The 25,092-nt window shown below is 40.9% G+C and overlaps 1 protein-coding gene across 2 annotated transcripts in view; it reads right to left on the bottom strand.

Annotated features, from left to right (window-relative positions):
* The window catches only part of ELMO1 (engulfment and cell motility 1), a 568,923-nt gene that overhangs the window by 384,810 nt on the left and 159,021 nt on the right, over positions 1-25,092 (bottom strand). For both annotated transcript variants that reach the window (XM_068972512.1, XM_068972513.1), the window contains exon 5: positions 5,745-5,795. In XM_068972512.1, coding sequence (XP_068828613.1) covers positions 5,745-5,795 — 51 coding nt within the window. The remainder of the gene's footprint in view (positions 1-5,744; positions 5,796-25,092) is intronic.

Below are 25,092 nucleotides of genomic sequence, written 5' to 3'. Positions count from 1 at the left end.
TACATTTTATTGAGGAAATCAAAGTAATTAGCCAGGAATTTCTGCATCTTCCTATTTCAAAAAGCACAGAGTTCCTTCAGCTTGCTGCTTGCAAGGACACAGCCCCAGGGCCTCTGTGCTCCTGCTCTGCTTCTTTCTGAGTCTATGCACCTGACCCCTGTTTCCTGTCCAAGGTCAATCGTCCCCTCATCCCCCACTCTAGAGCGGCCACCCTCTCACCTCTCAGGCACTCTGCCCCTACTGTGGCCCCCTTTCTTTTGTACATCAGTCTCTGTGCAGTAGGTCAGGTCCAGCTGCAAACATCTCTAACAGACCCTGTTTTAAAAACAATGAAAAGGTGTGTATATTTGTCACACCTTTGTACAATGAGTCAATTCGCTTCCAGGCAGGCCCTCGTTTCACGGCTTCCATTTTCCACAACAGTTCTGGAATTAAGAGTGGGTCTAAAATTGCCACGCACCTCACCTCACATTCTCCTCCTCACCTCCTTCCATGAGCTTCCATACTACCCCCCTCTACCCAGACAACGTCTCCATGACGCCCTGTCTACCTCGCTCATCTGGCCCTCCTTACCTTCTCAGCAGACCTCAGCACACCTAAGTGTCCCTAACAGACTCTTAACTGCCTGGTTGACGTGTCCTCATGGACACAGGACAGGCATCTCCAATTCTTCATCTCCCGCTTCCTAAACTTTCTATTCCAGTAAGCAGCACTGCTACTGATTGTGCCCAAACACCAGGGACATCCTCGCAGTCTCCCACAAGGAGAACCACAGCCCTGGGATCAGGAAGTGCTGGGGCTCGCCCTCCAACCCTCCTTCAGACACTCCACGTCCAGACCACACAGGCAGCCCGCGCGATCGTCTCCAACTGGCACTGCAGCCCTGTCTCCTAACCCGGCCCCTTGACACTCGCAATCTGTTCCGGGGCAGCACTCAGAGTGATCCTGTCCCCTCTCTGCCTAAAAGCTTCCACTGGCTTCCCTCTGTGTTAAGCTCATAGGGCGCTGGCAAGAAACAGAACTTAAGACATCCTACCATTTGCTTTGGGTTTCTCAGCTCAGGAGAAAGAAACTGGTTCAAAAAATCATTAACAGTCTGACTGTTAAGAATCTCTGACAACCTGAATCCACAGAGTGACTGAGGTAACACTGTTTTTCTTTTTGCCACAGTAACTGCCCCCCCAAATCAGCACAGCAGGCTCTCTAACCCAGATACTTCTAATATCAGTTCCCCAAATGCAAGAGAGCAGAAGGCAGGGTTGCGCTTAAAGCTGACAAAGCAACAGCAGATACTTAATAAGCAATTTTATTTAATTTGTCCACATGGGCCAAAATGAGGGATAAGAGGCAAGAAGAGTTCAGGTCATATATAAAAGGGCTCTTAAAAATCTGATAGTTTGGAATACTGGAATGGTTTTAGCATGGAATGTCATGATTCATCTCTCGTATACTGTAGTGACATTAAGAAATTTGTTTGCAGATTTATTTAATTAAAAATAACATCAGCAGGGACTTCCCTGGTGGTCCAGTGGCTGATTCCGTGCTACCACCGCAAGAGGAACAGGTTCGATGCCTGATCAGGGAAGATTTCACATGCTATAGGGTGCAGCCAAAATAAAATGAAATAACAGCAGCACATGGTACAAAAAATGTAAGTATTATCAGAAGTTATACACTGAAAAATAAGAGTTAGCATAATGCTAACAGTTTCTTGTGATATTCCTTGGGAACCATTTCTACTCTTTTATTGACATATACCTATTTCCCCTGTGCATCAGGGGGATGACTCTACACACCATGTTCTGCAACATGCTTTGGCACTTAGTAAAATTCTGAGATGCCTCCGAGGCAGCACATGCCACATTCTTTTTCACATCTCACAGTATTCTGTCACACAGTTATCACCTAATGCATTTAACTAGTCCCAACTGATAGTTAATAGGTTCCAGCTTTTGATTATTGAAAGCAATGATGCATACAACCCTGTATGGATGTGTATGGTGTGTGTGTGTGTGTGTGTGTGTGTGTGTGTGTGTGTATCCTACAGTGCTTTTGTGAGACTATCTATTGAATAAATTCCCAGCAGTAAAATTGTCAGAACAAAGACACATGCATTTTAAGCTTGGGTGAATACAGATAAATTGCCCTCCAAAAAGGCTGTACCAATTTATACTCTTGACCCCACAGCATCTTTGCCTCGTGCCTTGATTATCAAGAAGTGTACATTTTCATCTCTTTTTTGAGAGGAAGATTGAGTTTCTTCTTTCACAGCTATAGCTATATAGCCATATATAGGTCTATGTAGATCCTGCTTGGCAAGATAAGATAGATAAATATATAGATTTATAGACAGAGAGAAAGAGATCATTTTTGTTTATAGATTTTGGACCATCTATTTTGGGGGCAGTTTATTTATTCACAAGGGATCCTGCAAGTTGAGGAATTAACTTGGAAGAAAAGTTATGACCAACTTAGATAGCATATTGAAAAGCAGAGACATTACTTTGCCAACAAAGGTCCGTCTAGTCAAGGCTATGGTTTTTCCAGTGGTCATGTATGGATGTGAGAGTTGGACTTTAAAGAACGCTGAGCACTGAAAAATTGATGCTTTTGAACTGTGGTGTTGGAGAAGACTTGAAAGTCCGCTGGACTGAAAGGAGGTCCAACCAGTCCATTCTAAAGGAGATCAGTCCTGGGTGTTCTTTGGAAGGACTGATGCTAAAGCTGAAACTCCAGTACTTTGGCCACCTCATGCAAAGAGCTGATTCACTGGAAAAGACTCTGATGCTGGGAGGGATTGGGGGCAGGAGGAGAAGGGGACAATAGAGGATGAGATGGCTGGATGGCATCACTGACCCGATAGATGTGAGTCTGAGTGAACTCTGGGAGTTGGTGATGGACAGGGAGGCCTGGCGTGCTGTGATTCATGGGGTCACAAAGAGTCGGACACGACTGAGCCACTGAACTGAACTGAACTGAACCCTCCATTTATTACTTACATTGCCAATAGTTTTTCTTAATTTGCTATTTTTTACTTTGTTTTTGGAATTTTTCCCAAACATTAAAGTTCTGTGGTGTTGTTTTTATTTTTGGTAATCAAATGTATTAATCTTTTTCTTTGTAACTTCTTAGTTTTGTGTCCTATTTAGAACTTAGAATGGCTTTCCATATTCCAAAATTACAAATATATTTACTATAAAAACTTTCCAAAACAAAAATTTCAGGAATGTGAAAACAATGGTCTGGAAACCGAGGTTTCTTCTATTAATAAGAGGAACAGTAGTCAAAATTTATGTAAAACATGCTTCATGCAACATGTGACCTCAGGTTAGATTTCCATAGCTATTATTAGTATTATCACGACACATACAAGGAAATACTACTTAGCAGCATAATCTGAAGGTCTTCAAACCTTTAAATGCTCAAAAACTCACACATATTCACACACATTTCTGGGGTGGGTTAATGGCTATATTTTCACACTACTGGGAGGATGGATAAGGATATGACATCTATAAAATATATATATTTAAGATGGTCAGTAGAGAGATTGTCTGAAGATATGCAACATAGAGGAAGACCATATGCCAAGTGTTGGGCTATTAAAAGAATAACTATGCAGTTTTTAAAAATCTTTTCTTATTAATGCCCTATTTTGTTAGGAATAATCCAACTAGTTTTATAACAGAGTAAGACTGAAAATAAATCCATCAAAATGCCATTGATAGAGTGGACATGAGCTGCACATTACCTAAAATAAGAGTGTGTGAATGCATGCCTCTATGCGTGTGGGCGAGTGTGAGTACTGTGGCCACAGGAAGAGTTCAGCTGAAGTAGATACAAAAACTTGTAAAAGTTAGCACAACACCATTTGCTGGTTTCTTTATGGTACTCTAACACCTCCTTGCAAATTCAACAGAGACAGTTCTCAAAAATATATTTTTATTGTGTATATAAGAAGTGACAGAGTTAGCATATGCTGACCCATATTTTTTCAGTCAAACACAAAATCTTTAAAAAGAAAATCTACCAGCAACAAACAAAGTTTAAAGATCCAATATGTCTTGCTTATAGAGTAATTCCCAATGCTAGACCTCATGGCTACAGTCAAACCATAAAGTGCTTACTTAAAGTGCAGGTGCCTGGACCCTATTCTAAGATGTCATTATTCAGCTTCTCTTTAAAGGCCCAGACATCAGCATTTTTAAAGTTCTACCAATGAGTCAACTTTGGGGACCACTATTGTCTGGAAAATGTAAACTAGTCTCTTGCAGGGGGATTCTCTTGTAGAGTGTTGTTTCGTGCACTGGTGTTTGCACGTCTCCCCCCAGTGAAGCCAAGTCACACCACAGTGTCAGCACGTTGGCTTTCTGGGTGCTGAGAAACTTCACCCTGACAAACACCTAACCTTCTTGCAAGGAGTAGCTTGGCACTGCAGAAATTTTGTTCATGAAGCCAAGGCATAGATTAAAAAAAAAAAAAAGTGGTGCCTTTCTAATTCTGAGATGAAACAAAAGTAAGGTATACTCTTTCTGCCCATCAACCAGATGAATAATTTCAACAGGCTATATAGGAACTACAAAACCCAAATGAAACTATGGTTTCTAAAGGTCAAATTAACATGAATTCATGCTGACTGAAGTAAGGTCAGTGCTAAGGCAGACAAAAATGTCTTGGCTCAACATGAAGTCACTGAAAAATGAGTGTGAATGATAATTTCCCTTAAGTGGGAAAGAAGGTACCAAAAGCCAGTTTAGCCAACTCCAGCAGTGTATTCTATTGAGCCCATCACTGTATTTAGGCTCAAGATGTTACTGGGTAAAATGTTTAGGTGTTTGTAAGCCTCTCTAATGTAATTTTCAACAAGAAGAATTTGTGGTGGTTACAGTACCCACAATTTAATTTTAGCCAGATGCTTTTCCCAATTTTTAAATTTATTTTTAGCCTAGCACATGGCTTCAGTGGAAACTGAAAATGAGAGCTAGACACAGTTTTCATCACATATGCAGAGTGAAAATAGTAACACTTGGTGTATTTTGTGCAGATTATTTTTTAGGAAAGTGATAAAATGCACTGTGAAAAAAACATAGTTTAAATATGCTAATGTTACTACCCAAAGTCTCTATAAGCAAGTAAGAAAGATCAAGTTAAGCAATACAGTTGGCTACAGTAATCTAAATAAACTGTAGCATTTTGTTTAGCAGTTTTTATTTGGAAAACTTGAAAGGGTTTTTTTTCTAGGATCAGCTGTCAGTGAAACAACATAAGCAGCAAATATTTCTTAAACCATATTTGATGAATTGTCACAATAACTGACCAAACCTTAGGAAATGCTTAAACATTTTCACTCTGCCATACACAGACAGACACACCTTTTGACTTTCAGAGGAAGTTGAACAGGTTGTCTCTAGTTGTGTTCGCTTTGTTTGTTCAGATAGTCTTCGGTGGATCTGTGGGTAGGTAGGTAAAACCAATTCACAGGGTAGAGTTATCCTATCTATATTATGAGAACTGCTGATCTGACCACAAAATTCAAACTTTAAAGTGCATTTACTTGCACATAACCTGGAACAAAAACTTCCTTTTCTATGCCAGGAAATCAAAGGGGGGCATTCCTGCTACTCCAGAATAGGGGAACACTCCAAAAATCTTTTGTTTCACATGAGTTAGCTTGAAAAATTAATATCCCATAATCACATATAATAAACCGCAAATCACAGAACCACAAACAAGCATCAACTTACTGGAGACGTGGTTAATCGAAGGATAGTGCCATTTTTTATTTCATTTCGATTCTGGAAAAGAAAAAAAAAACTGTAAATCTTCAAGTGGAAGCTTGGGAAAGAAGAACACAAAGGCAAATATCACTGAGCAGAGATACCATATATAAATAATATGCATTCATATGATTCGGTCTATTCTCACTTGAATAATTTTTAATTCTTTCTACAAAGAACTTTAAACTGGGTCCCAGAGGTATTATGTCCCCCTTCAATTCTGTTTTTTTAATTTAATTTTTATTTTATTTTGGAGTATAGCTGACTTATCGTGTTGTGATAGTTTCAGGTGTATAGCAAAGTGATTCAGTTATACATATGCATATATTCTTTCTTTTTCTGATTCTTTTCCTATATACGTTATTACGGAATATTGTACAGAGTTCCTTGGGCTATATAGCAGGTCCTTGCTGATTATCAATTTTATATGTAGCAATGTATACATGTTAATCCTAAACTGCTAATTTATCCCTCCACTCCTCCCTTTCCCCTATGGTAACCATAAGTTTGCTTTTGATGTCTGTGAGTCTATTTCTGTTCTGTTTCTTTATATCATCATGGACAGCCTACACTACAGAGGAAGTGACTATGAACCCAGAGAATAGAAATATGGGACACAAGGATAGCAATCAAAACAAGCAATTTTAAAAGGTTATTAAATGGAGTATTATCCAGCAAAATCATTCCTATATATATACCTAGGAGAACCAAAACTATATAACCATACAAAAACTTGTACCTGAATGTTCAGAGAAATTTTATTCATAACGGCCAAAGTATGCTGCTAACTCACTTCAGTTGCGTCCAACTCTGTGCGACCCCAGAGACGGCAGCCCACCAGGCTCCCTTTCCCTGGGATTCTCCAGGCAAGAACACTGGAGTGGGTTGCCATTTCCTTCTCCAATGCGTGAAAGTGAAAAGTGAAAGAGAAGTCGCTTAGTCGTGTCCGACTCTTAGTGACCCCATGGACTGCAGCCTACCAGGCTCCTCTGTCCATGGGATCTGCCAGGCAAGAGTACTGGAGTGGGTTGCCATTGCCTTCTCCAACGGGCAAGGTATAAACAACCCAAATATCCATCAGCAGATGATTGGATAAACAAAACATAGTGAATCCATTCAATGGAATATTACTAAGCCATTAAAAGAAACAAAGTATTGATTCATGCTACCACATGATCTTGAAAACATTAAGTGAAAGAATTGAGATGCAAAAGCTATGTATTTTAAGATTTCATTTGTCAAAAGAGGTCCATCTATAGAGACAAGGAAGCAGACTAATGGTTTCAAGGGGCTGATGGAGGAGGATTTGGGAGTGAGTGTTAACCGGCACAGGAATTTTTTTTCAGGGGTGATGAAAATGCTCTAAAATTGATTGTGGTGATGATTTTAGAAATCTCTGAATATAGTGATAGCCAAAGAATTGAAGAATTAAAAGCCAATGAATTAAAGAGCCTCTTGATGAAGATGAAAGAGGAGAGTGAAAAAGCTGGCTTAAAACTCAGCATTCAAACAACAAAGATCATGGCATCCTGTCCCATCACTTTATGGCAAATAGATGGGGAAACAATGGAAACAGTGAGAGACTTTAACTTCTTGGTCTTCAAAATCACTACAGATAGTAACTGCAGCCATGAAATTAAAAGACACTTGCTCCTTGGAAGAAAAACAATGACAAACCTAGACAGCATATTAAAAAGCAGATATATTACTTTGCCTACAAAGGTCCATAAAGTCAAAGCTATGGTTTTTCCAGTAGTCATGTAGGGATGTGAGAGCTTGACAATAAAAAAGGCTGAGCACTGAAGAATTGATGCCTTTGAGCTATGGTGCTGGAGAAGACGCTGAAGAGTCCCTTGGAGAGCAAAGAGATCAAACCAGTCAATCTTAAAGGAAATCAACCTTGAATATTCATTGGAAGGACTGATAATGAAACTCCAATACTTAGGACACCTGATATAAAGAGCTGACTCACTGGAAAAGACCCTGATGCTGGGAAAGATTGAAGGCAGGAGGAAAAGGGGAAGACAGAGGATGAGATGGCTGGATGGCATCACAGACTCAATGGACATGAGTTTGAGCAAGCTCTGGAAGATGGTGAAGGACAGGGAAGCCTGGTGTGCTGTAGTCCATGGGGTTGCAAAGAGTTGGACATGACTGAGCAACTGAACAACAACAGCAGCAAAAGATTGAACACTTTAACAGGTGAATTTTTGGTACGTGAATTATCTCAATGAAGTTATTCTCTCTTTTGGGGGGAAAAAATGGAATCTGGTTTCTGGTTTCTTAACATTTGCTGGTTTCTATTGAACGTTGCCTTGAAGTTAAGAACAAACAGCATATATGAGCAGATTCCAAATTGGTCCATCTCCACTCAGCAAGTGTATTGGAAGTGAGTGTTCTGAAGCTTTCACTTAGCATCTTTGGCATGGAAAGGAGAATTTCACTGGCAGTTTTCTCTTCTGCCACCAGAGTACGCACCATGCTCAGCTTTCAGGAGTTGACCTTCTGGGAGTCACACCACAGCATCCCCCACCCTGGAGCACCGAGCCAGGAGGTTAATAAAGTGCCTTGTGGGTCAATCTCCTGCACCATTTCCGACAAGCCACAAGCTAGAATTTGCTCAGGATGCAGCAGGCACATTGGAGTAGTAGGAAATTTCTCAGAATGAGATGCCATAAACACAGAATACTCACTCTCACCCTCAGCCAATTCTGATGACTTATTGGAAAATGAATTTTCTAGAACAATTATCTGAAAGCAAGCAGGCCTCAGGCCAGTACTTTCTCCCAAAGAAATCCTAATCTGAACGTTTTAAACTGAGTTCAGGCAGGCCTGAAAGCTCCACACTGCTCGATCCAAACTTTCCTCAGGTAATTTCAGCCCAATTTAGAGCATCCCCAGCCAGACACCCTGGACCACCTCTTGAGAGAGCAAGGTCTTCATTACCGGAAGTGTGTAGGCAAGGGTTGAATGACCACTGGGCAGCCCGGTTCAGTTATGAGATGGTGAAATGAATTTCAGTATTTTTTTTAAAAAATCCTTCAACTCTAAAATTCTATGCCTCTAAGAGAAATGGAGAGGAAAACCACAAATACTAATTTTAGAATATTAAGGAAGCCAAATAGATAGCTACATCTTTCCCGCTCAGGTTTTATATGAATCAAGAAATAAAGGAGTCAGAAGGTGAAAGCCTAAAATATCTCCTTTATTAGTGATTATGGAACACAGAGCTGAGAATGATAACCAGCAGACAGCTAACTAAACCCTCAGATTAGCATACCTGTTGAGGTTAAGACCAAAGGCAGGTTCCTTCCCAAGAGGAAAAGGGGGGCCTAGTTTATTTTTCCCAAGTAACAAATCAAGCAGGAAAAGAGGGTGTAAAGAGGCCAGGAGGGTTTAGCAATAATCTCTCCTCGTGAAAATTAATAGTGGTGATGAAGCATTCCTAATAAAAGCAATAAATTAACATTTATTGAAAGGCACTGGGGTGAGGGATTTGGGGTTTTGTTGGAATGGTTATTTAACCATCATAATAATCTTATGTTGACTTTAAAGATAAGAAACCAAATCTGCCAAAAGGATAAGTTATTTGCCCAACATCAAGGAGGGGGAGAGGGGACTCAAACCCCTCAGGGTTGGGGGCAGATGACATCAGAGGCTGTGCTCCCTCTGGAAAAGGTAAACAACTTAGACCTTGCATTCATCATTAGAGGGGTGAGCTCATCATCTGATTGCCATATATGAGAGCAAAGAAATAAGTGTGGTATTAACAAATGCTCTGCAGATTCCCAGGTGTTCCCCAGGATGTCCTGGACATGAGGCACTGGGTGGAAGTATGGCTGGGGTAACCTCAAACAATTGACCTCCAGGTTGACTCCTTCGACACAGACTCCTGACTTTCTGGGATCCAGGAATGAGTTCTTTGAAGAAAGGATCTTGAGGACTGTTTATTTAAAACAAAAGCAGTGTCAAAACCACTGACAGAAAGGGCTGGGTTCAAATTCCATCTGACTCACACCACCTTGTAAGCTCAGTGCAAGCTATTCAACCACTCCAGTCTAAAATGGGAAGAACAAGTCACTGCTTAGAGAATGTAGCAAGAACCAGATGTGATGTACGAGCTGTGCCTGGCCTAGAACTCATTCAAAATGGGACTGTTACATTGAGAGCAGCACGCATCCCTTCTCAACCAGCAGCTAATTTGCTTTCTGTCTCTTCCTTATCCCCAAAATACATTTTTAATCAGTGTTTAGTATTTTGGAACAGTAGATAACAGCAACAACAACAACAAAACCAGAAAAGCCACAAATATATGCATTAAAAACTTTAAGGTCCCAACAGAAGGGTAGATCAAACTCAAAGAAAGAGCCAATGGTAGACATCTGCTTCGGAGACTTTTCCATCAAGAAAATCCCCTGGATGCCACCTCTCATGCCACTGACTGATGATGACGCCTTTTGCTCTCCAAGGAAGTCAAACTTGGGATGTAAACACAGGAAAAGGCTTGGACTTACTTTTATTTCATAAGTCTCATCCCGACAATGTAGGGCATCACTGAAGAGTTGGGTTTCCAGCTAGGATAGTCTGAACTAGATCCACATGGGGAATCCGGTACAAGTGACATAGCTGCCCTCTGTGTCAGCTTGTTCGTGTGTAAAATAAGGATAGCGCCTGTCTCCTAAGGCTATTCTGAGGATTAACTGAAATAATCCATTTAAAGTGCTTAGGACAGAGAATGGCACCTTGCAAACACTCATGAAAAAAGTTAGCTTATTGTTGGTTCATGAAAAAAGTTTATTATTAAGTGCAAAAATAACATCCGAAAAGCACATTGCTGCATATGCTTATTTGTTTGGAGCTAGTCTCTATATGTAATCCAGCCAGTAATAATAATAGTGCCATCGAGGCAATCCTGAGTCTCAGACTTCAGGAAGTCAACAGCACATATCCAGCGGGATAACAAATGCTATCAACCATACGCCTATTCCATCAGCAGATCAGCACGGCTGAGGGGAGGTCTGGCACACAGCATGCTCCACATCAAAGGCTGAGGACCTGGCACCCACTCTTTTATCATACTCTTGGGCCTCTACGTCTGTTTCAGAAGGGACTTCTTTGATGCAGGCCTCCAAGCATCCAGCAAGCAGTGTGTGTGTGTGTGTGTGTGTGTGTGTGTGTGTGTGAGATTTTACTTACTTATCCTGCCCATTGGCTGTGTCCCTCTACCTCCTGTCCATTCCGTCCAGTTTACCCTGACCAATTCACCTCCATCCGCTGATATGCTGCCCCAGCTGGCATGGATCCATTCTTCCTTAGTGAACTGAGAAATACTCTAGCCAGCTTTGTCTAATCAACAGGTTATATCAGTGACCTTTGGCAAGCAGATTTCAACAGGATCAATCCAGCAGCCTTCAATAGAGGCACCCTTCTCAGGCCAGACAAGGAACATCATTAAATGACTTATAAAAGCATGTGTGTGTGCGTGGCAGGGGTACTTCCCTGGTGGTCCAGGGATTAAGAAAGAAAAAAAAAAAAAAAAGACTTTGTGCTTCCAATGCAGGGATTGCAAGTTTGATCTCTTATTGGGGAACTAAGATCCCACATGCTTTGTGGTGTGGCCAAAAAAAAAAAATTAAATTTTAAATTTAAAAAATAAATAAATAAAAATTTTAAAAGATATGCTCCTTAAAGAAAAGCATGTGGGGGAAGGAACAGCAATAGCAAAAAAAGTGAACTCCCTCCCTCCAAACAGAGGGGGATTCTGCAAAACTAAAGAATGTATTCATCAACTCACAGAGCCAAGAAACTGTCCCATGCCCCTCTCTGGGAAATCAGCCTTTAATCCCTGATTCTCATGGGATCTTCATACCACTGGCTTGAGAATCACCATGAGTATTAAAATGCAGATTTCTGGGACTCCCCAGCCCACCAAGCCACACACTCAGGGGCCTCAGCGGCTACATTTTCACTATGCTTGCAAATAATTCTGCTGCACAGTAAAGTTTAGAATCATCCCAGTCTAATTCATAAGACGACCATGCAGCACATTTAGAGTCAGTGTTTGGAATTTCAAGGTAATAAAGTAAGGCAAACAAGACTAATGGCAGCTCCTCAAAAATGACGAAGAGAGAGCAGCAGAAAGAACATTACTGCAGAGAATGTCCTAAAGTAACAGCACACAATGTACGGGAAGAATGACAAGGGGCCCAGTGAAAGCTGCTAAACCCCGCTGTCACAGCTACTGCCACCCAGCAGTGGCAGACTGTACTAGCCCCTGACATTCACAAGCATCTCCATAGGATGTCTTTGTGCTTCTTCACAGAACCAGCTCAGTGACTCGGCCTCTGTGTGGATCGGATAATAAGATTCCTCAGAAAAATGTCACTGTTGTCATATTTTTCCTTCTGAAATTTTGTTTATCTCAGTAGGCCAACTTTCTATGTAGCCAGGCAATGTTAAGAATTATTCCCTGTCAAAAATTCCAAATTCTACCCCCTTCCTGTGACTGAGAAAGCAAAGCAGGAGGTCAGAGAGGGAGGGGGCACTCATTACCAGACCCCTCAAGTCCAGGCAGCTTCAGGACCTTTTCTCTGGTTCTGCCTTTGTCTGTCACTGTCTCTTTCTCCTGATGTGATGGGGTCCTTACTTTGGAAATAATACCAGGAAATAACGCTGTTCTTTGCATCCATTACTCAGTCATCACAGAGGCTGATTTTTCACTGTAAACCTGATCCTTTCTATCCTCTTTGTGTCCATTTGCATGATCTTCAAATCTTTGGGCTGAGGGAAATAACTGAGGACCACATATGACATGCCGGTTGCTAGGTTACAGAGCAATGCCTCTAGACAGAGGACTATAGGTCTAACATTTGAGGAGGAGCATAGAAATACCCTAAAATAAATCTGAACCCCCAAAGGCCAGGAGGAAAAGGCTGAGAGGTGAGGTGGGGAAAAAGAATAAGAAAGAAAGGGTGGCAAACTCTTCTAAATGCACATTTCCCATAACTAATATTGCAGACTTCCCTGGGGTCCTTACCATTAAGGACCATGTTCCTTCCCAGCCCCACGCCCCAGCTCCATATAGCTGTAGCAATTCATCATCACCCATGGATGGAAGGAGCTGGATTTGACTTCTTTCCACTCTTTTTTCATGCCACTAACTAGATTCTATGCTCAGTTATTGTCTTTCTTTAATTAATTTATTTTTCATAACACTCATGTACCATTCACACAATTCCCCAAAGCAAAAGAAGATAGACAAGACAGGTGATAAGGAATATTTGGCTAATTACCTATCTGTGCTGTGTAAACACAGACCACGTTAGGGGAGGGCCTGTTCCATCAGAATGCTTTGTTCTCTTTCTACCTGTAATAAGATCTGGGTAAAAGGAGTGGAGAAAAGCTGGTAGACAGTCCTCAGGAGCCCAGGGAATCTGTGGGATGCAGTGATCCCAGGGGAGGAGCCAGAGGAGAATGGCTGTCCCCCTTTTCGTTTTCATCAACTGCTTGTAGGAGACAAAGAACAATGTTTTCTGGAAAAGAACATGCTTATCTTAAAGGAATAGGCACTATTAGATTTCACTGCTGCTTGGAAAGAGGCACCTTTTAGAAAGCCAGGGAAGATGCTTGCTTTCTCAGCCAATTTCATATGGCAAGAGTGAGACACATCTACCTTTGCCTGGTGTCTGGGCCCTAGGATCAAAAGCTCAGGGTAGAACCCAATCCATGTCTCTGTCCCTCTAACATCCTAGAGAAAGAACTGACTAAGTCCAATCTGTTAAGAAGCAATAAAAGGTCACTATGTAGATGGTGACTCAACCTTGAAGTCAGAGTAGTCAGTCCCCTTGAGCACAGAAGGTGAGGGGGATAATTTTGGTAATACAGACCGTGGGGTAAGCACTAGCAACATCTCAATACAATAAACAAAGAGAAAACATTTAAGGCTTTTGAACATTATGACCAAGGGAAAGTTTCAGAGAAATAAATCTGTCAGCAGCAGTGAATTAGAATGGAGAGTAAGTTAAAGAGATTGGGCAACATGGTGGAGGGTTGCAGCAATACATAGCTGCTTCCATCTCTGCAGGGCTTGGCACTCACTACATTAGACCCCGGATTCCAACCACAGGACTCCTGGCTGGGAGCACCTCCTATCTCCAAGTTAACAATCCAATAGACCCAAGAACTGAAAAACTAGTAATAAGTTCTGTGACAAAAATCTGTGCCTTTCTTCCTACACATGACTTGAAGGACAGTGAACAGAGACACATTTTTCATGGGTGATTTTATAATGTTTAGCAAAAGCCTTAAAAATCAAAATCAAATTCTATGAAGTTTTTTCCTTTGGAAACACCAGAAAGGCAAACAGTTTATGAAAGATGTCCACCGAGGCATCATTTATAACAGAGAGAAAACAACTAAAAGCAAGCCCAGATACTTTAGTTATTCATTCACTGTCTCTCAACCTGAAATCTAACATTCTTGGCCCAACTGCATACTGGAGCTGGGCCCTGCAACCATTTCCCTTTTGCCATCTAGGAGAATGTTAAACTTCACCAACAGAGAGCATTGGAATGATCCTGTCTGGTCATCAAAAGTCAGTTCTCTTTTATCATTATTACTATCATTACCATTATTATTACTATTATACGAAGAAGTCCACAGGCCTCATCCACCCTCAACCCTTCCCCTAAAATAACTTGTGATGGTCTACCTACCTTTTGGAACCCTATCCTAAAACAACCTGGGATTCTGTAAGGACAAATATTTTCTGATTCAGGTGAGTCAATGACCATTCTCACCAGGCACTTCTTATTTTTTTTGGCTGCGCTGGGTCTTCATTGCTGTGAGTGGGATCTTTCTCTAGTTGTGTAGAGTGGGGACTACTCTGTAGTTGCAATGCACAGGCTTCTCATTGCAGTGAATTCTCTTGCTGCGAAACACAGGATCTAGGCACACGGGCTTCAGTAGTTGTGGCTTGCAGGCCCTAGAGCGAACAGGTTTCAGTAGTTGTGACACACCGGCTTAGTTGCTCCGTGGCATATGGATTCCTCCTGATCCGGGGATCAAACCTCTGTCCCCTTCATTGGCAGGTATGGAGTCTTATCCACAGCGCCATCAGGGAAGTCCTCACCAGGCAACTTTTAACAACCTTGTGGCTTTTTGTCTTTAAAAGTTCCTGACTCTCTTCCTTGGAATATTCTTTCATGTTTACCCCAAACCTGTGTCTTCTGAATTGCAAAACTTAAGACCCCAAAAAACTCTTTTCTAATATGCAGCCTCCTGCATTATTTTTAAGTTATCACATAAAAAATGTAGCTTGCATAATAGTATTGCAGTATGAATCCAAATTGATGGAATATATTATGTGTGTATAAACTGATAAATTGCTGATGTCCAGGTAGATCCAGTAACAAGTGGGCAACAATGCTTTTCACTTACAACATATGAAAAAAAAGAAAAGAAATTTTAAAACATGGCTGACATTGTGAGTATTTGCCCACCCCAGTTAATGAATATTGGTTACATTTCTAGGGGAGAAAGCAATCTTCATGGTTTTGGACAGAAAGATTTGCACAAGCTACAGTAAACCACGTAGACCAGGCCTCCCCTACAGTCCTTTTTTTCTATTTGAGATAGAGATTTCATTGCCAGCCCCTCCTGCTATCAATTTTAACATAACCCCCAATCAGATGGCATGTGTAAATGTTTAAACTTGGATTGTGAAGAACAAATCTCAGTGGTCTCAGAAATCCACAAAGTGCTGGAGAAGAGAGCTGCACTTACAGGAAAGAAGCTCATGCTTGTGAAGAAGAAAAGACTTTAAAGGGTCATTCCGGTGGCATTGACAAGCATCACTAAGGATGCTGCCTGTTTTTCTTTGGTCACATGAGTCACGTCTGACTGTTTTGTGACCCCACGGACTGTAGCCCTAGGCTCCTCTGTCCATGCAATTTCCCAGGCAAGAATACTGGAGTGGGTTGCCATTTCCTTCTCCAGGGGATCTTCCTGACCCAGGGTTCAAACCCCCATTCCCTGCACTGGCAGGCAGATTCTTTACCACTGAGCCACCAGGGAAGCCCAAGGATGCTGCTGCTGCTGCTGCGTCGCTGTCTGACTCTGTGCAGCCCCTGAGACGGCAGCCCACCAGGCTCCCCCGTCCCTGGGATTCTCCAGGCAAGAACACTGGAGCGGGTTGCCATTTCCTTCTCCAATGCATGAAAGTGGAAAGTGAAAGTGAAGTCGCTCAGTCGTGTCCGATTCCTAGCGACCCCATGGACTGCAGCCCACCAGGCTCCTCCATCCATGGGATTTTCCAGGCAAGAGTACTGGAGTGGGGTAAGGATGCTGCTACAGCTAGGAAAATACAGACGCTACGGCCTATTCTAGGCAAAGCCAATGCAGACAACAGACTATGGAGTGAGAACAAGATGCAAGCATTTACGGTGGAGAGGAGAGCTACTGAATAAAGTGGGATGGAAGCATCAGAAAAGGAAGAGTAACTGAGCTTGCTGCTGGTTTCAAAGAGACAGTGTGGTGTCTGGCATCTCGAACACAACCTGCTGTGAGGTGAGCCACCCTAACACTGGTATCAGATGGGACCGATCCAAACCTTGGCATCACTACTGACAGTTTTGTCACCTGGGCATTTGGCACAGAGCCTGGCACATAGCAGGTGCTCAGTGAACATCCGGTCAATTAATACATGGGCATGACAGCTCCTCCAAGCCCCCCTCACTGCTACAAGGAAGATCGTCACACCTAGACCGTATGGTGTTGTCATGGGATTAAGTTAGACAGTGCTAATAAAGGCTCTGCCTGGCACTGCGTAAGGACTCGATACATCATTCACAAAGAAGAGGCAGCTTGGGTACTGGGTACTGGAAATATGAAAAATCTGTCAGATCAAGAAGTGGGACGAGAAGCTCAGGCAGAGGAAACGCAGTTCAGGCCATTAGGTTCCCCTGCCTGAGATCCTGTAAGGCAGAGATTTGAAGAATCGCTTTTCGTTTTGCCCCCTGTCATGGATGTTTTGGAAGTCTAGTGAAGCCTATGGATCACTTCAATAAATAACATTTTTAAATGCATAAAATAAAATACAGAAGTTTGCAAAGAAACCAATAGTTATCCAAGTTTTTGAATTGTATCATATGCTACGTTTTCAATATCAGTTCAGTTCAGTCGCTCGGTCGTGTCCAGCTCTTTGCGACCTCATGAACCGCAGCACACGAGGCCTCCCTGTCCATCACCAACTCCCGGAGTCCACCCAAACCCATGTACATCGAGTTGATGAAGCCATCCAGCCATCTCATCCTCTGTCGTCCCTTTCTCCTCCTGCCCTCAATCTTTTTCAGTATAGTTATCAGCAAACTTTTTCCATCAAAAACCAGTTACTAAGTATTTTAAACATTTCAAGGGAAGAAATTTTCTGTTGCAACTGTGATACATAAATGAATGCGCATGGCTGTATTCCAATAAGTTTCATTTACAAAACTAGGTGGCAACCTGGATTTTGTCCACAGGCTGTAGTTCGCTGGCACTTTTATTAATGCGTAAAATAACAAGATATATTATAAGCGCTAATAACTACTGTAATTTATAATTAATGTAATGATCATAAATGACACTTTGAGATCATTCTGATAATAGCAATAAATGGAAATATCTATCATTTCTACCTGTAACACAAACACAGATATTATTTAAACCAGCATGGGTTGCTATCTACAGTCTCATTGAAATAATGTGATTTTTTTTTTTTTGTCATACAGTTATAACTTTCTTCCTATACAAATTCATAGACCCTGGGTTAAAACAGTGGCATTCCGTGTACTTAGAAGAAAATCCCAGTTCCTATCATGGTTTAAAAGACTCCCGATATGGCCGTGGCCAACCTCTACCATCATATCTGATACTCCCCCAACTCCCCAGCTCACTCTCCTATTCCCTTTTGTCACTTATCACACCAAGTTCTTCATGCTTCAAGGCTTTTGTACTGGTTGTGCCTTTTGCTGAAGTGCTATGATCTGCCTCCTTGTTATTCTTCAGCCTTGGCATGAATACCACCCCTTTAGAAAGACACTTCCTGGTGCTTTACAGCAATCTTGACCACAGATGGACATCTGGGGCCTTGCAGAGAGATGCAGATTGTCATGGAGCTGGCACAATCCTAAAGTAAAGACCCAGAACTCAGACATTAAGCTTGAGGAGCACAAACTCGGAGCCTTAGAGGAGGAGTATAAGTTTGTTTCTTGGGGCACATAATTGGAGAAGAAGGGTCATAAGCCCCCAGTTCTGGAAACCGGGTCCACTCTCCTGCAGCCTTATTTCCTCTATATCTGTTTATTTGGAAATTTAAAACAAGTCAAGTCATATTTCTGACCCATTCTTGAACCTAAATTACATGGCTAGCCTGGCAGACTGAGCTCCATAGCCAGGCCTGCCTACCACACTCTGCTCACAAATCTTTATCACATTACCTCACTTATTTTGTTTCGAGTCTTTACTTCAATCTGAAAAATAAATACCTTGTTCATTTTTTAAAAAATCTCCTGTCTCCACCCACGCCCATGAAAACATATGCATCAGAGGAGTGGGCATCTTCACGTTTTTTTCATCATCAGTGCCTAGAACAGTGCGTGGTATGTAAAATGTGTTCAATATATACCTTTTAAATGAATGCAATGGCTATTTTAATCATAATTTGGCCTGAAGCAACAGTCAGAATATATCTGTAAACTAAAACTAACTGTCCACTTTTTTCTTCAAAGATAGAGATACTGTCCCTTTCTTCCTCCCACAATGCAAATAAATCTCAGTCCATCTTTCTTTCCTTGCCCAGTTTTACAAACTGCAGTCATCAATGGCTATTTATTTCATGCCTACTATGAAATACTTGTATCATTTTTTTTAAAAAAAGGGAAGAACAGAGATAATAATTGCTCATGTTCCACTATCAATTCTTATGTTCCCATAATGTCCTGAATGGATGTTCACCTAATCCACAGCATCAGGCTGCCCTAGCACAGAAGCAGAGTTACAAACAGTCCCTGCTGCTGTTGCTGCTAAGTCGCTTCAGTTGTGTCTGACTCTGTGCGACCCCATAGATGGCAGCCCACCAGGCTCCGCTGTCCCTGGGATTCTCCAGGCAAGAACACTGGAGTGGGTTGCCATTTCCTTCTCCAATGCATGAAAGTGAAAAGTAAAAGTGAAGTTGCTCAGTTGCTACCCCTTGGACTGCAGCCCACCAGACTCCTCCATCTATGGGATTTTCCAGGCAGGAGTACTGGAGTAGGGTGCCGTTGCCTTCTCCGACAAAGAGTCCCAGACATCTACAACTGAGCTCTGGGACTCATAAGACCATCCAGAACCACTCCTAGAATCTAAACTGTTACAATCCTAAGAGGAATTGCCCGGTTATGAGAAGAAACCAGATAGAAGCCTTAGAAAAGCAGGATCTGGCCTCGGTGTTAGAAGTGAAAATACCCAACAGAACATATTAGAGAAAGAATGGGTTTGAGCTTGAATCCCACTATAGGTTTCTCCCTTCTAGCCTATCTCCTCCTTCTTGCACTAGGAAAAAAGCTAGATTTTAGGTAGGTCTCTCTAGATGAGTTAGTATGGATGACAAATGAAAGAGAAGGAAATTAAACAATCAAAACTTTGAAAGTATTACCATAAAACTTCTGGAAGAAAACGTAGGCAGTAAGCTTTTTAACATGGGTCTTTCTGGGACTGTTTAGATTTGACACTAAAATCTAAGGCAACAAATATAAAACAATAAACAAGTGGGACTACTTTAAATTAAAAAGCTTCAGAACAGCAAAGGAAACCACCAACAAAATGAAAAAGCAACATACTGAATGACAAAAACTGACGTACAAATAATTTACAAATCATGTATCTGATAAGGGGTAAATATCTAAAATATATGAAGAGCTCATGCAAGTCAACAGGAAAAAAAAAAACAAAACAATCCAATGGAAAAATAATGGGCAGAAGTCCTGAGTAGAGATTTCCTTAAAAGAAAAATGGCCAAGAGGTACATGAAAAGATGCTCAACATCTCTAATTATGAGGACAATCCAAACTAAAACCACACAATAAGATAATGCATCACACCGGTTTCCATTGGCTATCATAAAAAGATAAAAAAAGAGTGATTACAAAGATGTGGAGAATAGGGGATTCTAGAAGGAAATGGCAATCCACTCCAGTGTTCTTGCCTGGAGAATGCCAGGGACGGGGAAGCCTGGTGGGCTGCCGTCTATGGGGTCGCACAGAGTCGGACACGATGAAGCGACTTAGCAGCAGCAGCAGCAGCAGCGGTGCACTGCTGCTGGGAATGTCGATTGGTGCAACCACTATAGGAAATAGTATGAAGGTTCCTCAAAAAATGAAAAGTAGAACTAGCATATGACGCCACAATCCCACTTCTGGGTATCTACCGAGGAAAATGAAACCACTCCACTTGAAAAGATACATGTACCTCCATGTTTACTGCGTCATTATTCCAAGTGAAATGAGTCAAAGGTAAATACTGTATGTTTCACTTATATATGGAATCTAAAAAAAAGAAAAGGAAACAAAACCTAAGTTCATAGATACAGAGAACAGATTGGACTGGCAGTTGTCAGAGGAGGGGAGTTATCGGGTGGGCAAAATGGGTGAAGGGAGTCAAGGGTATAAATTTCCAGTTATCAAATAAGTAAGTCATGGACGTGTCGTTCTGGCATGGTGACTACAGTTCATAATACTGTCCTGTATACTATATGACTCAGCGGACATGAATTTGAGCAAACTCTGGGAGATACTGAACGACAGGGAAACCTGGCGTGCTACAGCCCGTGGGGTCCCAAAGGGTTGGACATGACTTAGCGACTGAACAGCAACAATACTACTTGAAAATTGCTAAGAAAAAAATGTAATTATGTAGGTAAGGGATGTTAACTCCTCACCTCTGACAACTGCCAGTCTAATCTGTTCTCTGTAACTATGAACTTAGGCTTTGTCTTCTTTTTTCTTAAGATTTCACATATAAGTGAAACATACAGTATTCATCTTTGACTTATTTCATTTAGCATTCACTTAGACTTATTGTGGTTACCAATTCACAAAATATACAAATATCGAATCATTATTCTCTACACCTGAAATTAATGTAGTGAGTGAGTGAAAGTTGTTCAGGTGTGTCCAATTCTTTGCGACCCCATGAACTCTAGCCTGCCAGGCTCTTCTGTCCACGGAAATATCCAGGCAAGTGTACTGGAGTAGGTAGCTATTCCCTTCTCCAGGGGATCTTCCCAACCCAGGTATCAGACCCAGGTCTCCCACATTGCAGGCAGATTCTTAACCATCTGAGCCACCATATAAAGTTATGTCAATTATATCTCAATTTAAAAAGAAACTTACAATTATTAGAAAGTTCATCTACATCCTCGTTTTTCACTGGAGCGCCTGCCCTGCACTTGGACCTCTGGGCCTTATCTCTAGAAGCTGTTTGTCTTGATGGGAGGACTAACCCTCTTAGCACAAGTGAAGTAGAGAGCAAGAGAAAGAACACACTGGCAATTAGAACAGGTGTTTTCCTTAAGAGTTGATTTAAAGATAACTGCCAGAGAAACATTTATTTTATACACTTCTTCTCTTCCATAGATGTGTCTATCCAGATGAATCAGCTAATTGACATGAAGGAACTTCTACTTGGTGAAATAAATGCTTTTTTCACATAGAGACTCTACAATGAGATTTTTGTTTTTACTATAAAAAGATACAGTGAAACAAGTTTACATACATCAGAGAAACATTAGCTGATTTAAAAGGAAAGGCTTTTAGCAAAAGGTAAAGAATTAGATAAAACTAAGTTAAAATCCAGGTTGTACAATTAGTCATATACAACCCTCAAGTTAATCTCTCTGATACTTAATTTTACTAATAATAAAAAACAGGAAATACACTAATAAGTATATCTAGTGTATTTACAGAAATTAAGCTCAGTAGAAAACTTTTTACACAAGAAACACTCAATGAATTATACATAAATAGGTATAAAGAGGAGAAGTGCTTAAAAACAGATACAATTTATGATAGACATAAAATTGTGGGTCATATATCTTACTGAATATATATAAGAACTTTGAGGGAGAAATTATAAGAGTTTGTTGAAACATTCTAATAAATGGGAAAATATACTGTTTACATGGATGAGATAGACAGTATGCTAACAAAAGCAAATTCCTTCTAAAATTAATCCATAAGTTAAATCCATTTTAATCAAAATGAGCATTAAAACTTTCTAACTTTTGAAAGAAAATAAAAGAGAATACCTTTATAATATATGACTAGAGGAAGTGCTAGTATAAAAAACATAATAAGCCCAAGCAATGAAAGGAAAAGTGATTAGTCTGATCGTACTGTGCTCAGACACTTAGTCATGTCCGACCCTCTGTGACTCCATGAACTGTAGCCCGCCAGTCTTCTCTGTCCATGGGATTTTCCAGGCCAGAATACTGGCATGGGTTGCCATTTCCTCCTCTGGGGGATCTTCCTGACCCAGGGATCAAACCCAGGTCTCTTACATCTCCTGAACGGGCAGGTGGGTTCTTTGCCACTAGTGCCACCCGGGAAGCAAAATCATACTAAAGTGGTCTTATTAACATCTATTTAACAACAGACACCATTAAACAGTTATGGACTAGTGGACTAGGGTTTCATAGGATTTCATACAAATGAAATCCACATGCCTTCACCTCCATCCAGTTAGCTAGCATCAGCAGGACTATGGGGTGACAGAGGAAGAGATGGCTGGATGGCATCACCGACTCAACGGACATGAGTGAGCAGACTCCGGGAGATGGTGAGGGACAGGGAGGCCTGGCAGGCCGTGGTGTCACAGAGTCGGACATGACTGAGTGGCTGAAGAACAAAGCCGTACTATGACAACAAGTACTGGGTAAAAAGAAGGGAAGAGGACTCTGCTTTGTGAGTGGGACTAGACTAAAAAGAAATGCTTTGGAAAGCAGTTTGGCAACTCCTAGTAAAGTTAAAGATACAACCCAGCAGCTCCCTGCATTCTGTTCTACAGAAATGTTCAAATGGGGTCACATAAATATATGAACAAGGATATTCATGACAGTACTATTTAAGTACAAAAATTGGGGAAACAACTTCACTGCTTGTCAGCAGAAAAATGGTGATCAACTGTGTTCTAATAAATCAACTGTTTTGTTCATGCCATGGGACATTACCTAGCATTTATCTTGAAAATATAGCTTTGAGTGAAAAAATTAAGTTACCTTCAGTATGATACCAATAATTTAAATTTTAAAGCATAAAACAATTCTTTACATTATTCAAAAATACATACATACATAGAAAATTTATAAAAATTCATGAGAATAATATACATCCATTTCTGGCTAGAACTGAGGGAGAATTTACCTCTGGGGAGGTGAGACAGTAAAAAAGATTAAGCAGGTTGTAGTAGGACTTGCACTTTTTTAAATAAAACTTGAAGCAATAGGCAAAATGTTAACATCTATTAACATCTAGATGATTGAATATATGGGAATTAGTTATGTCATTTTCTGTACTTTCTGATGTTTGAAATACTGCATGATTTTAAAGTTTTAAATTACTATTTAAAAATCCATCACTACTGCAGAAAACCATCACTACTGCAAAACTCATCTGTCTGACTCAAAAGTAGTGACTGGATTCCTTACATCTATGCATTATTTAGTAATGAGGGAACAATTAAAGACAAACATATATTTAAAAACAATCTGCTGACTATAAATTAGCCTCACACAATCCCACTTTTCTGTTCCCTGCCAAAAGTTACATTCTTAAAACAACTAAAATGCAGTCTTTTTAAAAAGTGCCTATTAGTCAAGCCAATGATTTTCAAATAATGAAATATTTTTGTTCTAGAAAGGAAAAAGAAATCCCTCAGAACCGAAAATAGACAAAGAGGTTTTGTGTTAATATTATAATGTTTTTTGTGCTTAGGTTTGTAAATGTATATTTTATTAAAGCTATCAGCAGGAATAATGAGGCTTTTTTATTAACATAAAAATTCAATATCTGATTATGGATGGTCATTACAACAAATTTCTACATTCAATTTGCTTCTGTGTTTTGTTATTTTATTCAATATAGAGAAAACCTGGATACATTCATACAATATGCTAGTTTTCTATTGTTGCAGGAAAAATTACCACAACCTTAGAAGCTTAAACAAATGTGTAATGTCACAATCTCTATGGCTCAGGAGAATAGCTCATTTTACCTAGGCCCTCGTTTAGGGTTGCGCAGGGATAAAATCAAGATGTCAATTGGCTGCACCCTTATTTGGAACTCAGAGACCATTTCCAAGTTTATTCCAGTTGCCGCCTATTTGGTTTCTTTGGTTGTTTGACGAAGATCCCGCTTCTCCCTATTTCCCCGACAGCTATTGCCCAGGGACCATGTTCAGCTCTGAGAAGTGGCTCTCAGGTCTTTACCCTGTAGTCTTCTCTGCAACCTGGCAATTTACACTTTCTCAAGCCAGCAGGGGAGCATCTCTTTAATGCTTCACCCTTTTCAAAGGTCCATCTGATTAAGTCAGGTCCACAAAGATAGTCTCCCTTTTGATGAATCCAAAGTCAACCCAAAGTCAAGTGATTAAGGATCTTAACTGCATCTGCAAATCCTCTGGCATACAGTGTGATGTAACCACAGGAATAAAAACTATCATATTCCCAGGTCCAGACCATACTCAAGAAGACGGAATTACACAGGGCATGCAACAGTAGGGGATGGGAATCTTGGGAGCCACCTTAACTTACAATTCTGCCTACCATACCCAGATACATATTACGTAATAGCTATAAATGATGACCTTTAAGATATCACCTTGAAGTCTCAGGAGTTTCTCAAGATGGTTAGAAAGGGAATAATAGGCCAAATTTTTGCCAAATCTGTATTGCTGTTGTTCAGTCATGTCCGACTCTTTATGACCCCATGAACTGCAGCACGCCAGCTCCCCTACCCTTCACCATCTCCCAGAGGTTGCTCAAACCCATGTCCTTTGAGTTGGTGATGCTATCCAAGCAGCTCATTCTCTGTTGTCCCCTTCTCTTACTGCCTTCAATCTTTCCCAGCATCAAGGTCTTTTCCACTTAGTCCATTCTTCCTATCAGGTGGCCATGTACTGGAGCTTCAGCTATAGCATCAGTCCTTCCAATGAATATTCAGGACTGATTTCCTTTAGGATTGACTGGTTTGATCTCCTTCCTGTCCAAGGGACTCTCAAGAGTCTTCTCCACCACCACAGTTCA

This window comes from Capricornis sumatraensis, chromosome 5, assembly GCF_032405125.1.
Source record: "Capricornis sumatraensis isolate serow.1 chromosome 5, serow.2, whole genome shotgun sequence".
NCBI classification, from domain to species: Eukaryota; Metazoa; Chordata; class Mammalia; order Artiodactyla; family Bovidae; genus Capricornis; species Capricornis sumatraensis.
The sequence above is the reverse complement of the archived record's forward strand: the minus strand, read 5'-3'. Positions and strand labels throughout refer to the sequence as shown.